General features: G+C 43.0%; 2 protein-coding genes across 6 annotated transcripts in view; both read right to left on the bottom strand.

Moving 5' to 3' along the window:
* Window positions 1-11,742, bottom strand: part of LOC308311166 (ninjurin-2-like) — a 28,424-nt gene extending 16,682 nt beyond the window's left edge. For all 5 annotated transcript variants that reach the window (XM_080757739.1, XM_080757738.1, XM_080757737.1 and 2 more), the window contains exon 1: window positions 11,609-11,742. In XM_080757739.1, coding sequence (XP_080613865.1) covers window positions 11,609-11,707 — 99 coding nt within the window. In that variant the 5' untranslated portion in view covers window positions 11,708-11,742. The remainder of the gene's footprint in view (window positions 1-11,608) is intronic.
* Window positions 11,743-13,947: 2,205 nt separating this feature from the next.
* On the bottom strand, window positions 13,948-15,123 carry LOC308310637 (kelch domain-containing protein 3-like; the record flags this gene model as incomplete). The annotated part of the gene is made up of 1 exon (XM_080757017.1): window positions 13,948-15,123. The coding sequence occupies one exon, from the start codon at window positions 15,121-15,123 to the stop codon at window positions 13,948-13,950; it is 1,176 nt and encodes a 391-aa protein (XP_080613143.1).
* Window positions 15,124-16,291: the final 1,168 nt, after the last annotated feature.

Consider the following 16,291-nt stretch of genomic DNA (forward strand, 5'->3'; position numbering starts at 1 on the left):
TGATGAGACTTTGAGGTGGAAGTGATGACACACCTGTTGCTGTTGTGTATCAAACTAACCGATGCACACAGGATAAATCTACGAATCATCACACGCACAACAGAGGGTGAGCTAATTGACAGTTTGTTTTTCCTGCATAATGTTTCAAGTCCTTGTTTCCATGACCATGGCATGGGGTGATAATAGGCTACTGTAAGTTTATATCAGATGCCTGCCAAGCTCCCCATAAATAAAGAGTTTTAATGCAAACCTTGCGGCCATCTGTCATGTGGAGCAGGTTACAGCTAGTGCCCTTTTCTATGCCCTCATTATTTGATACAAATTACTGAGTTTTGTTTTTAATATCAAATCAATGCATTGCTGCTGTGACATTTAGAAAGTCCCCTATCCCCCCCCCCCCTGTCTATAAATGTAGTGCAGTCAGTAAACATTTTGTCTTTGAAATGTACATTGTACATTACTCTCAATTAAATGTAATTTGTTACTGTCCACCACTGGTCCAATGTTATGCGGGAGCATGAAAAAAGGCTGGGTCCGATCTTAGAGTATATGAATTAATTATATACTCTGGGTCGGGGTCCGATATGTTTGCGAGGACTTGCAATGCATGCTGTCCCTAGCAGCGCACCCCTCGCGCCTCCGCCTCCCAGTTCTTCTGGCCCTTTTTCCATACAGTTGTCACGTTTTCCTTTTACTTTATAGCCTACCTGATGTAAAGAATCCTTGGTGCCTTTCTGGTTTTATATCCTCGTAGCAGTTTTTGTATTGACCAGGGACGTGCAGAGAGTGTTAAGAGGGGCAGGGGCTGAAATCCCGTAAGAGGGCACTTTTGGATGCGAATACTGGACAACACACCCCGGTGCTTGCCCGTTTTTCCTCCTGGCATTTTCACCAGTGAGGGGGATAACTTTGTAATATGCTATTGGCTGTTTGTATTCTTTTTGGAAAAATATAAAAACATACTCCTGTGGAAAGGCTATATTATTTTACTGCTTTTAAATGCTGCATTCATGGTCTGGTTAAGGGCAGTTGTTTTACAACCAGGTTAAAGGGCAGATGTTTATGTGTGCACCCCTGGTTTTGAACTATTTACAAATGTCAATCAAGCTTGTTTGTTCAATGTAGGCTATATAATTGTACATATGCGGTAGTTAATAATGCCTGTAGTTATATGTATAGCCTATACTTTATCCATGGATTCAGCGTTTTAGCCAAAGTGATAATTTAAGCATAATAACTATCATTTGAAAATGTATAGATGAAATGTCTCTTCAACAAATTCATGGGAGCCGGCGTAGGCTTTATCCCGGTTGCGCTGCCCGGGACAGTGTGCATTGCAAGTCTTCGAGATATGTTTCCAGCTGGGGTTTTATGTTCCTCAGTTTATACACAACCACGCCATCGCTGTGACTTTTACATCACTTGACAGCAAGGCAGGAGTGCCAACAGTGAGGCCTTGAGGCTCATGAGGTTGCGCCCGAGTGAACTGGCGAGTGCCCGTGCCATGCAGCCGAGTTGGCATGCCGTGGTGGACTGAATACAAGTTATAACCTGTTTGGAAACTGAACATAGAACTTGACAAAGATGTGCGGTGCACCGGTGCATGTTACACTTGACATTAGCACACGAGATATCTAGCGTAACAGACACAATAGCAGCGATAGCCCAATGTGTATTAGCAAAATATTGGCCTCTGGAAACATATATAGGACCCAACAACTATGTGGGACCCTATCTGGAACTATATGGAACCCTGTAACCATAGGATCCTGGAAACATGAGACTGGTACAGTAGGTGATAGGCTAGGCTATAGGCTAGGCTGACAGATTTTATAAAGCTGCAATACATAGCTTTTATGTCCGACATTTTGGTCTTCTGCATTACAGACCAAATTGTACCACTCAGCCAAAAGGCAATCTCTCGTATGAGCTTCAGCCAGCCCAGTACGCAGTACTATTTTGTTAAACAGGATGTCCTAGTCCTACCTTACACCAGGAACCTGTCTACATGGTTCTGTACATGTGTATGTAGTACGCATGTCTGTAATCCACGGAATTTGAGCCGAATCCAAACGAAAATAAAAGCCTGGATACCGAGGCTACACGTAACTCGAAAACCGTTCACCCCACCCACTGACACACGCATTCCACACCACCACAGGGAGTGCAGTGCCCGGTGTCGAGTCCGTCGGATAGCCGGTTGTCCAGAAGGCTCTGGACAGGGCCCAAATTAGCCAATTGATCACACCTGATCACCCCTAGATCTCCATATATGTATAGCTGGCCATAATGTGGTTCTGACATCACAATGATGTGCGCGCTTCCGCCAGTTTCCAGCAAGACCCTGCATGGCCAGAAAAGGAATACAGAAAAAAAATCATTGCATAACTGAGTGTGTGCTATGCATTTCCAATCATTCACTAGTAGACCGGTGCCCAACGGGCACTGTTCTAGTTAACATATTTCTGGATTGTGCGGAGGATAATGGTAACCTTTTGTTATCTTTTTTGAATAGGGGAACAAAAACGTGTGTGTGTGTACGTGTGCGTGTGACGGATATGACTGGGAGGTGAAAGGTTTTTCAACTTGCCTCTGTAAGGCTGACTGTTGTTTCACCTGTCATGATGGAATGATATTGCACAAGTGCACATGATACATGATTAGGTCATGTTATGTTGTAAAGCTGGAGTAACTTAAATGCACCTTGTAAATGCAATTACAAACATTATCTAATTCAGATTTCACATAAGGGCAACGCACAAAATATATGTCCTAATCTGCATGTTTGGAACAGCCAAACTAACTTGTACAGATATACTGTAAGCCTATACAGTAGTCTATACGACAGCAACAGTATACCATAATATATCACTTTGATGTTGTAATTTGACATATTTCACAAAGCTGTTGATGTTTATTTAATTAATTTAAATAAATATCAACTGGTTGATAACTATTTGATGTTGCATTAAGTATTTGGCAAATTAAGCTGGACCTGCAATGCATTTATTTTATAATCTTGGCTTCTGTTTCACAAATTGTTTATATGAAAACGTAAAAATGGGCTTATAGGGTTATAGGGAGGGAATTATAGAAGGAGGGCCTAATCATCATAGCGCCCTGCGGGGGTGCACTGCACACAGGTTGTTAACAATCAAGACAAGATGCAAGATTATGGTTAACTGGGAGTGGTGTGCGTGCGTGCGTGCGTGCGTGCGTGCGTGCGTGCGTGCGTGCGTGCGTGCGTGGTTGTGCCCCAGGGAAAGGTGCAGTCACAATGGAATGGAAGTCTCCTGAAAAGAACTGTTACTCTGCTGTTAAAGATCTGCTCGGTCTCTCCCTTTTCAACACACACACACACACACACACACACACACAGAGTGTGGTATTTATGGTAAAAAAGTTATTGGAACATATAAAGATTTTTATCAACACTTTTATGAGAAGTAAACCTCAGTGTGTGTGTGTGTGTGTGTGTGTGTGTGTGTGTGTGTGTGTGTGTGTGTGTGTGTGTGTGTGTGTGTGTGTGTGGTCATGTGTAGCCTATATTTTGTGGTGCGCGTGTGGGTATGTGCGTGTGTTCATGCCTGTGTGTGCATGTGCGTGCGCGTGTTCTTATTTTATTTACTTAGTGAACACAGAGGGAACACAATTTAACGTACTCTGAGTCACTGTGACAAAGTGAGAGACAGATAGACCGACAGACAGACCGACAAACAGACAGGCAGACAGGCATGTCTTGTGGTCTCCAGCATGAGAGACCAAATTTGTAGCAGTCAGTCAAGAGGCAACAATCCCCCCATGGCCAGGCGATATACCCCTAATATTGTCCTGAATATAAGACTGCGTTTTTTTCCAATGTAAATATCCTAAAAAGCAGCGGTTGTATTATATTTGGGGACTAGACAATTTAGACAATCAGAGTCGTCTTATATTCGGCGCAATACGGTGTATGTTAAAATTAGACAACAAAGTCAAAGAATTCAAATAAGTTCAATATAAAACAAATAATACTAATAACTAATAAGTATGTAACTGTGTTGCCCTGTGTTTACATAACAAAACAATATATACTTTATCCATGTCAGTGCCCCTATATCAGACGCAGTCATCGGCCACTGGAGTAGTGTGGCGGTGTTTTACCCGCAAGCACATTGGCCTCATCTCCTCTCGCTGTCACTTCTGAGTGATGATATGTTATCTGTATTATAATTTGTCAAAGCACACAGTTCAGATGAGCTAGGGTTGGGCAACTTTGACGTTGGAGAGGGCCGCTATACTTCCACAATCACTCCAGAGGGCCACATTTTTGAGCTTGTAGATCAGCTATTTTTGATATATATTGCTTTTAATTATTAATTGCTATTTTTGAATTGGAATCCTTTTTAAATTTAACTTCAAATGCATTTCGTTATACTTATGTTTAACTTTATGAACTAAATAAAAGACATAACATTTTAATACTAGCTGAAATCAATAACATATCAGTATTCTGATATTAACCTGAGGGCCACATTAAGTGATGGTGGGGGCCGCATGTGGCCCCCGGGCCGCCAGTTGCCCATGTATGAGCTAGTCAATTATTTGAACGTTAAGCCTGTATTATTACTGAAGTTGAGCTACTTTTAGACTGGGTGCTAGCTGCTCATGTCAGACTGTGAGTGACACACAACACACACGCTGCTTCACACCTACGCTCAGAATGTGGAGTGTCCTTTTGGGGGGTCAAGGAGAGGTCAAACAAACACACACACGTCGCACGTCACACACACACACACACACACACACACACACACATGCACGCGCACACATGCATGTTCAGATTGTTCGCACGTGCACGTGCACGCACGCACGAGTAAGAGTTTTCTCTCGCCTCCCAGAATACTAGCTTGCAAAGTATTCTGGGAGGTGAGAGAAGTGGGAAGGAGGATAGGATACATCCTATCACCTTGTTACCTAGCTAGGAGGGATACTGTACATCCTGTCACCTTGCTACCTAGCTAGGAGGGATACTGTACATCCTGTCACCTTGTTACCTAGCTAGGAGGGATACTGTACATCCTGTCACCTTGTTACCTAGCTAGGAAGGATGCATCCTATCACCTTGTTACCTAGCTAGGAGGGATACTGTACATCCTGTCACCTTGTTACCTAGCTAGGAAGGATGCATCCTATCACCTTGTTACCTATCCAGGAAGAATACATCCTATCACCTTGTTACCTAGCTAGGAAGGATTCATTATATTACCTTGTTACAGGAAGGATCCTATTACCTTGGTACCTAGTTAGGAAGGATACTATTAGGAAGGATACTATCACCTTGGTATCTTGTTAGGAAGGATCCTATCACCTTGGTATCTTGTTAGGAAGGATCCTATCACCTTGGTATCTTGTTAGGAAGGATCCTATCACCTTGGTATCTTGTTAGGAAGGATCCTATCACCTTGGTATCTTGTTAGGAAGGATCCTATCACCTTGGTATCTCGTTAGGAAGGATCCTATCACCTTGGTATCTTGTTAGGAAGGATCCTATCACCTTGGTATCTTGTTAGGAAGGATCCTATCACCTTGGTATCTCGTTAGGAAGGATCCTATCACCTTGGTATCTTGTTAGGAAGGATCCTATCACCTTGGTATCTCGTTAGGAAGGATCCTATCACCTTGGTATCTTGTTAGGAAGGATCCTATCACCTTGGTATCTTGTTAGGAAGGATCCTATCACCTTGGTATCTTGTTAGGAAGGATCCTATCACCTTGGTATCTTGTTAGGAAGGATCCTATCACCTTGGTATCTTGTTAGGAAGGATCCTATCACCTTGGTATACCTTATTGGTGGTTCTACTTCTTAACTGTCCCAAAACTCAGGGGGTGAAATGTTCCAACAAAGAACAACTTTAATAGAGCAATATTGTGCTGTTTATTTATCATCATATAATTCCATACAGTCAAGCAAGTTCTTGACTTGGCTATAGTTGTTGTTTTTGGACATCACTTATTTGGTAGTCTTGAATAGAAGTGTATTTTTGAAAATACATTTGTAAACTGTACTGTATAGTTTGTTTGGTTGCCGCAGTAATGTTTGCTGAAGATGTGTATTTTTATTAACTGTATACATGCACTGCCCCCAACCTCTGCCTTAATGGTTCTAATGGAGACTATGATAGTCTGCATAACTCTATACATGTGCGGAATCGTTTTTGTACACACTACACAAAAACAAAAGTGTACAGTAAAGTAAAAAGTTAAATCCTCAGTGTTCATTCATCCAATCGTAACTTTGAGAGGGTACAAGTGTTAACCAAAATGGACCCGTTAATGAGCACTCAGGGTTTTTCTGTGTGTGCATGGTCCTTCTGTGTGACTTCTATTAACTGTGTGTCTGTGCTCCACGCCTCTATGTTAAGTTCTAAACCTGGAGGCTTACAGGGGAGTGGCAGGCCTTCACACCACAGAAATACACTCACTAGATCCAACACACAGGCTGCACATTGCAAATGTAACAGCAGACGTCGTTTTGTGGCAAATTCAGCCTAGAGTAAGGCTAGCCAGGTGAGAGGGAGACAGTGTAGGAGTGACAGACCGTAGAAAAGCTGGGAGACAGACAGTGTAGGAGCGACAGACAGTAGGAAAGCTGGGAGACAGACAGTGTAGGAGCGACAGACAGTAGGAAAGCTGGGAGACAGACAGTGTAGGAGCGACAGACAGTAGGAAAGCTGGGAGACAGACAGTGTAGGAGTGACAGACAGTAGGAAAGCTGGGAGACAGACAGTGTAGGAGAAAATGACAGGACAGCTGAGAGGGAGACATTGTTGGACGGACAGACAGACAGACAGACAGACAGACAGACAGACAGACAGACAGACAGACAGACAGACAGACAGACAGACAGACAGCTGGGAGGGAGAGTGTGTATGATCGACAGTAGGACAGCTGAAATAGGTAGACAGTGTATGGCAGACAGACCAGTAGGACAGCTGAAATAGTCAGACAGTGTATGGCAGACAGACAGTAGGACAGCTGGGAGGGAGCTCGACAGCATGGCAAACAGCTGAAATAGGGAGACAGTGTAAGAGAGATGTCGCCTTCAGGTCTTTAATCCTTTGGGAAATATATAGGCCTTGGAAGCACGTGGTATATGCATATGGACTGTAATACTATATACATTACATAGTGTGCACATGCGTGCACACACACACACACACACACACACGCACACACACGCACGCACACACACACGCACGCACGCGCACACACACACACACACACACACACACACACACACACACACACACACACACACACACACACACACTTCCGTCACATGATCTATCAGCACTCAGCTTAGCCTCTACCTTGTGGCTAGCTGTGTAACGTTTAGCATTTGAGTGAGTTGACACCATGACTTCAGAAGGTTATGGGCATAGTGCTAGCTCCTGTGGCTAATTGCCAAATGTTTTAACTAAAGGCCAATTACATGCTCCTTATTAAGTCAGGGTTCGGACAGGTCTACATATGATTTTGGGCCTCCCCTCCCAGATGACAGTGAAGTGACTTTCAAGACCTTCAAAGGAAGGTCAAGAAAAAGGAAAGAAAATAATCCATATACGTGAGATGAATTAACGGCTGTTCTAAGAGGGGATGACTTTGTACTTTTACTAATGTAAACTTTTACTAATGTAAACAAGCACCCACTAGACTCTGGTTCATTAAATGTGAAAAATATAATTTTCTCCACGCGTGTGTGTGTGTGTGTGTGTGTGTGTGTGTGTGTGTGTGTGTGTGGAGAGGTGGGACATCTATTTTTTTAATCAGATTAAATATGTCAAAGGGTTTATAATAACAATTCATTTGAACAGCGGTATGAGGTAAATTCATGGCAATATGATACAATTCAATGATTTTAAATCGATACATTAACTATTTGGCAAAGTCATGACATGTGTGTGGAACATGTGGATAGAGCAGGTTTCTTAAGGGAAACATTTAGCCTATTGTTATGGATGTAAAGTAAAAACAGTGATTCTCTGGCAAATACATGGACATTATATTTTGAACACATATGGACGAACCCACACCTTGACATGAACACATGACCTGTATACATTTCGATATACTTAAATTGAATGAATGGTTTATTTCGATCTCATGCCATTGCAACATTTTATTTTAACATGATCGAAAAGGTATAGGCAGAAGCTAGTAGCGTATTAATGCCTATCCTCATTACATAGTTATATATTAACACGGACAAATTTGAAAGAAAAAGAAAAGACAACATTTTGAGAGAAAAGAATAATTCTTGATGATTAAAATATATTTTCCGATGCAGTCACTATATCGTCACACCCATATAAGACACACATGATGACCTCCTGTCTGCCGTCCTCCGACCTCACACAGGACTACAGGCATGAGGTAGACACAGACACACTAATTAATCTGTGATGGATGTTTAGCACGCACGCACGCACGCACGCACGCACGCACGCACGCACACACGCACACACACACACACACACACACACACACACACACACACACACACACACACACACAGACAGCACAGCACATACCACAACACCATGACAAAACTATTATAGACACAAAGTTGAGGAGAGAGAGAGAGAGACCGAGAGATCAGTGGACTATGACTCAGTCTCAGATTCACACCAAAGCAGAGCATTCCTAGAACATCAAGGTCATCTTCAACCTGAGAGAAAGAACACTAGCGAGGATATCAGATTCACATCCCATAATGATGCAAAGATAAATCCAAATTTACTCCTAAACCAAATAGACAAAAGTAATGTTGGGAAAATAAAATCCAATCAATTTAACAAACTAGAATGCTAAACTACAGATTACTGTAGTACAACAAAGCTATATACAGACTAGTGATCATTAAACTTGCTATAGAAACTGGACCGTCATGAAAAAATAAATGGTTAGGAAGAACCAGAACAATGCATCCAATGTGGAATACTAGTAACTGAGACGGACACAAATCTTCCCACAAGTTGTCCAAGATATAATGAAATTTCAAATTACAGATGAACTTCTCACCCTGCCAGTTGATATACTAGTCTAATTTTCTTCTTGGAGAGGAAAGAACTGCACCACAGATGGCATGGGGAATTTGTAACTGCATGTCACAAATCTAGATCTGTGTCAGCCAATTCTTACGATAACTGCTTATTGGTCAGGTGTCTTTGGTGATGCAGAGGATGCCCTTTGCTGATGAGGGAATAGGCTACTTATAACAGATTCCCACCCCCTATCAGCATGCCTTGTCTTGTTTGTATATATTTCACCCTTTTTAGCTATGTTTTTCAGTTTTTTCAGTTAATATAGTATGCATTACATGACGGAGACATCACATTGTCACCCCAGCTTGTTACATTGACCTCCCAACTCTTAAAATCACACCTGTGTGAACTGAGTGGTGCAACTATGCATTTATTGTTATAGTTACTGTACTGTACTGTACTGTACTCTGTACTGTATTGCTGTGTACTGTGCTCTGTACTGTACTTCTTTTGGAAATTATCTTAGAGAAATGACAGAGTTACCGTGTGGGGGTCCCTGGGCAGGAACACGCCCAGGGATCGTACTGTAGTACTGTACTATGTGCTACTTTACTCTGTGCTGTACTCTTGCCACTTTAGGTGTTGCAGCTGTCCATGCTCGGACACAGATACAGGGACACACACAGGGACACACATAGTTGCGTATAATCACATGTGTAGCTCATTAAAGTCAATTAATGATTCAATCAACCCAATTATTATGATGAAGTAACAAGCTTATACAACAAAGCTGGTCAGGCAAGGATGCACCCCCCCCCCCACACACACACACACACACACACACACACACACACACACACATACAGTACATCAAAACAAACAATACAGTATTGTTAGGCAACATTTACAATCCAATGTCACACCAATAAAGCTTCTTGGGTTGCCTTGATTTGACTTGAGAGACACAGAGAGGTAGAGAGTGAGAGGGGGGGTGGGGATTCTCTCTGACTCCGTCTGTCCCTCTCTCTGTGCATCTGTCTGTCTCTGTGATTACCAGTCAGGTTACTGTACCTTACTGATCAAATTGATTGTCTATTGTACCTTGCTGATGGTACTGTACATTGCCTTACTGGTACATTGCCTATTATATTGTACCTTATTGATGGTAAAGTATATTCTCTATTGTAACTTAATATGGTACATATCGCCTATTGTACCTTTGTGATGATACAGTAATGTCTATTGTACCTTAATGGTGTTAACTATTATCTGCTGTATCTTTGATTGATTTAGCTTATGCGAGTACATTAATGGTACAGTGTGTATCTGCAGGCAGTTTACCGAGGGCCACAGAGCACGTCTTTCAGAGTATTTACAGTTACAGTTACAGTTTACCGAGGGCCACAGAGCACGTCTTTCAGAGTATTTACAGTTACAGTTTACAGAGGGCCACAGAGCACGTCTTTTAGAGTATTTACAGTTACAGTTTACAGAGGGCCACAGAGCACGTCTTTCAGAGTATTTCTGATACTAAACTCAAAACACGTTGAAGCTGCTGGAGTGGATAGCTCTCAGTGGAGGACAGAGCAACCATGTTCATGGTGTCATTATGTCAGAGGGGAGGGGATACTAGTGACTCCCACAGTCTTAGCACTCGAGTCAGTGACATCAATGTGGATATTTTCTGATTCAGGACGTTAAACTAGTACTATAAAGTACCTTGTCTTAAAACTGAAGCTGCTGTGTACCTGACCACACTGAAGTGAAAACCAAGGACAACACAACAACCAGTTTATACTTCAAACTGAAGAGAATCTGAAATCTACAGTAGAATTAATTTTTTATATATAGTTTATTGTTGAAGGTTTTTTCCAGTGGATTGCAGTGGAAAAAAGTCATTGAGTTTAGCTTACTGCAGTTTTATACTTGTTAATTAATCATTGTGTGTTTTTTGAAGCAGCTTCCTTTTAATTTGTCTGTTGGAGGCTAGATCTTTGTAAGATTTGTACATATCTTTCAAACAATGCTCACTAACCAACTATATCTGTCTCTCTCCTCTGTCCATTGTTTCTTCCCGTTCTTCTGAATTTGATCTATGCTCTCTCTCTCTCTCTCTCTCTCTCTCTCTCTCTCTCTCTCTCCCTCCCTCCCTCCCTCCCTCCCTCCCTCTAGTTATCTCTCTCCCTCTCTCTCATACTTTCACATGATCACATCTGTGTTTTAGATGTATTCACCTGTTTTGCCCTCTCTCTCTCTCTCTCTCTCTCTCTCACACACACACACTCTCTCTCTCTCTCTCTCTCTCTCTCTCTCTCTCTCTCTCACACACACACACAGCATAAGTCTCAGTCTTGTACTAACCTGCACTAACTTTGCATCTCTCTTGCTCTTGCTGTACAAGTACTAGTTCAATTTTCAAATCAATTCAATTCTGTTTCATTAATCATTAAAGCGTCAAATCACAACTCAATCTCAACTTTACATGCAGAGCAGAGACCAGACATCGTCCCACTCTGAGCAAGCAATATTGTGACAGTGGCAACAAACTAGTATTAGTAATATTGGTACTAATTTTGACTAACCTGAATGGGTCCACTGGCAGGCATGGTAGATCTTAGTGAAGTCAGGTCAATCTCTCTGTCCAACTCTCCTCTATGTGACTTCCCCTGTATTCCCTGCATAATGAACTCTGTATTACCAGTATAATGACAGTACACACACATGCAGTCACAAAAAACTGACTGGCCCCCACAGACTGGAAATGCTAATGTTGGGACAGACCGCTGTTTACCCAGCATGCCTTGCACCAGGAGGGCCCATGCGAGGGCCTGGGCGTGAGTGCACGGCAGGGGGGGTCAAACAAACGAGGCATTCACATATTTTTTTCTCTTTTTTCCAACATCTCCCCCACTCTCCATCTCTCTCCATCTCTCTCTCTCTCTCTGTATGTCTGTCTGTCTGTCTCTTTATGAAAAATGATGTTGCTTTCTGTCTTTAAGTTTTTGTCAGGTGAAACCTGACTAATGAAAGCCCATGAATTGTAGACGACATCGTCACCACCTAGTCATACTGACGGCCTAGTTTCTGTTTGTATTACAGAAGAATATTGTACATGGTCAGTCTCAATGAACACATCAGTGCTACAACAGTTCTTATTGTTGATTATAAGTTGCAGTGTTCCAGTTCTGGACTAATAGAGGACCAGTACAAACAGAGGTGTTTATTTGTGACTGTTTATTCAACAGAAATGCACTGCTGTATTTGTGTTGAGGTGTGTGCGTGTGCGTGTTCACCGTGTTGAGTCGTATTCTGAGCACTGAAGGCTGACTGTTGCATCTGTTGCACAAGCCCACAGAACTCCTTTTGGACCCCACCAGTAATATCATGGGAGAACACACACACACACACACACACACACACACACACACGCACACACACACACTTAGGCTACGTGCACGGACACGGACACAAAACTTGTATTTATGTTATGTGACCAGGGTTATGTCTGATACATACATGTATGATCTATACAAGGTCACAGTACAAGGTCTTGTGCTGTGAGGTGGTTCCTCTGGGAATGACGTGCCGGCTGCATTCTGCATGCTGCTATACCGTGTCACAGACCCCTTAGAGCTCAATGGGGATGGGGTTGTTCACATGTTCCCGCCAGGAGACGGCAAGTGTCACCATTGGAGTGTAGCAGCTGTTGAGGAACTTCTGGAGGGAGCGTACCCATCATATACATACCTATATGTTCCCTCAGCCCTACATGTGTTCTCTAAACTGTCTGTTCCTGCATGGGACCGGCCCAAAGGACCCGTACAGGACTTTCATTCTGAGAAGGAATCACAAGTCCCTTTGGTGCCCATTTGTGTCCCAATGTGTAGCCTATTAATGTTGGTGTATACTTACTTGCTTAATTCTCTTCGTACCCTGTGGAACGTAAGGCTCTATGACTATTTGTGCATTGCATGTCTGCGATTTACTCGGGACATACCATAAGCCAGTAGGACAGGTTTGCAATTGGCTTGTAATGTAGATTCCATAAGCTGGCCAGACAGCTTTTGCTAATTGGCAAGTTATGGTTCATAACCTTTTTCGTTTTGAGCCACAGTAACACTTATTTCCTGTGTCCTCTCCTCAGCGCCCCCCACTAGGCATACGCGCAAGACGCAATGTGCGTATAGGGCAACACGCAGAGGGGAGCAACAAGATGTGCCAAGCCGATCCTCATAATAATAATTTTCTCTGCAGCTCCGCCGCTTAGTAACGAGCGCCCATGTGTGCGTCCTCGTCAAGTTGCATGCGTGATGTGGATCTTCTCAAAGCTGAAGCAGCCCCTCTTCCCTGCCTGACTATTTAGCACCAACATTAGGACAAATCAAAGTTACAAACGGTGAAAGTAGACAATCTGCATGAGGAAACGCAACGCTCACATCTGGGGGGGGCAACACAAACATATCATGCGTGAGGCAACCAATAGTCAGCGGCTCTCTGCCTATCCTATGTACAAACTTTCATGAGAGGAAGGGCAAGGTTAAACTTATATAAAGCCTGCAGTTGTGTCCAACCGATACTGGTGTCCTGCCAATTCCGCTGGCAGTATTAAAAAAAACATGGTAAAAAACACAAAGGTCTCCACCTTTGTTGTCGTTTCTATCCCACTCTCAGTTCTCCTTTGCAAACATATGGTTCCTGAAGTCCTCTTCCGTTCCACAAAAACTATCTTTGTTTCTGCATCCATTCCTGATGCAGATAAACTGGGTGTGGAGGTTTGTATTGTTAGAGATCTTTTCCTTTGCAGCCATGGCACTGGTATTGAAGTCCTCGCCTTCTGTATGATGCTGCTTTGTTCCTGGTGGGTATCACTGAGACATTCCTGTCCTCTGCTTTCCTACCCATATGGATGAAGGGAGCCTTTTTAATGGCCGGAATCTCCTTGTTTTTCCCTTTCTTCTGTTCCATTACCGGGAACTACAGATTTGTACTCTGGTGAGCGACTCTTTCTACTAGTGTTTCCTTCTTGTTTCATGGCTGCCAGTTCCCACCGGATGTCGTGTGGGAGTCCCGATTGCTCCAGACCATACAGAGTAACTGCTATCTTACATAACGTCATCAGACGAGGACTTAAGTCTAAGATGTACAGGTCAGACACTTCAACATAATCCTCCTGTTGATCTTCAACTGGATCAGGTGTTTTTCTGTATCCTCCAAAGAGGATGATGGCATCTCCCACCATGCAACAGCACATCTTAGTCAACCAACATGGGCCTCTCCCCTTGAGCGCAACCTTCTTCCAGGACATGGTCTCCGGATTGAATTTCCACAGATCACTGAGGATCTGGTTTGAGCGGCGGCCGCCAAATACGTACAGCTCTCCCTTGTAGGCAAAGGCTGAGTGATCCTCGCATCCTTGAAGCTCTGCAGAAGGCGTGTTCAGCCAACAGTTGGTCTCTATGTCAAACACATTGATGTTGTTGTAGCAGTCCTCGAACAATGCCTCTACGCCCCCAAATACAAACATCTTTGTCCCGATGATTGTGGCAGAGTGACATCTTGAATCGGGTGCTGGAGTGCCTTTCGTGTTAATTACAGACCAGACCATTGTGGCGGTGTCCAACTTGTGGATGTCATTAGAGCATCCAGTTAGCTGGATGTATCCTCCAAAGATATACATGACCTTCCCCAAGACACAGGCTGAGTGGCCCCACCTCGCTCCCGGAACAGTCCCAGAAATCTTGGGATTGAACCATCTGTGGGTGTCGACATCAAATGCATAAAGGATGTTGCAGTACTCCCATGTGTACATAGTACACCCTCCCCATATGTAGATGATATTGTCTATCAGTGCTGCTGTATGGCCCTCACACATGGAGGGAACCTCAAGAGGACATTCTACATTTCCATTTGTCGCTAGGGGCAACTTCGTCCAGCGCAAAGAGACTGTGTTGAAGATGTGCACATCAATCATCATGTGGTTCTTGGTGGTCTCCCGATGACAGTAGCCTCCAAAAGAGTACACCTTCTTTCCCACTGCCACAGCAGCATGGTAGTATCTCTTTGGTCCTGCTTCCAGATGCAGGGTCCAGTGAAACATTTCACAGACAGGAACGACCACATACTAAAGTGTTATGTAAAGACCACTTATATTGCAATAGTGGCAGAAAAACGTCACACAAAGCTTGGCTAATCCACAGAGCTAATGGGTTCGATTGGCCATACAACCCCAGCCAATGGATGAGCAATGCAGAGCAATACGCAAGGGACATTTCTCTAGGGAACAGAGAACATCCAGAATTCAGTCAACCTTTGGGTAACACTGGGTCTCTCCATTTCTCCAGGTTACTCTCCCTCGTTTCCCCTGACTGTGTGTGTGTGTGTGTGTGTGTGTGTGTGTGTGTGTGTGTGTGTGCGTGCGTGTGTGTGTGCGTACGTGTGTGCATGCGTGCGTGCATGTGTACGCGTGTGCGTCCATGCGTGTGTGCAATACTGTAACCACCATGTTCTGCACAATGAATGGTTTTGAGCTTATTTAGTTTTGGACTCCGGCTATTTAGTTTCATTTTCTTGTGTGACAATACAGGATTTAAGAATGCCATGCCTATAATTTGTAGCTACTATCACCACCCAACTTCTACTGACAGCAGCAACCATATCTACCCCACTTTGGGAACCACTGAGGTCAAGTAATACCTGCTGTCCCCCCCAGCACCAGTGTTGATACTAAGACGAAAAATGTTCGTCGATTACCTTTTTTCACTGACGAAAACTAAATTGAAACTAAATGAAAACTATAAGCTATGATGACTAAAACTGAGACTAAATATACTGACAATTTCGTCAACAAATAAAAAACTAAAATGTTAGGAAGGGAGTCAAGGGACTATAGTGGACAAGAGTTCCAGTATAAGTTATTTTACAATTGGTTGCATGCTGAAAATAGCTTTGGTGACGAAAAAGATACGCGTTGTGATTGTATGAATGAATTTATTTTCGTGTCTGGCTGCCTTTCGCAGCCAATCCCTTATGGGATTATTCAGACACAATTTACAATACATAATATTTCCTGTGCCCACACGACACCAAATAGTAAACAAAAATGAATAAATATGATATCACACAATGTATACATAACCCTGATTGAGTGAGAGTACATTCAAGTAGACCATTTTGTCAACGGATCTATATTGCAGTATTTATACTTTTACATTTGAGTACTTTTTCCACCACTGTACTGCACACATTACTGTAACAACATGTGGTGT

Source organism: Protomyctophum bolini (assembly GCF_963924005.1).
Source record: "Protomyctophum bolini genome assembly, chromosome: 23".
In the NCBI taxonomy this organism is placed as follows: domain Eukaryota; kingdom Metazoa; phylum Chordata; class Actinopteri; order Myctophiformes; family Myctophidae; genus Protomyctophum; species Protomyctophum bolini.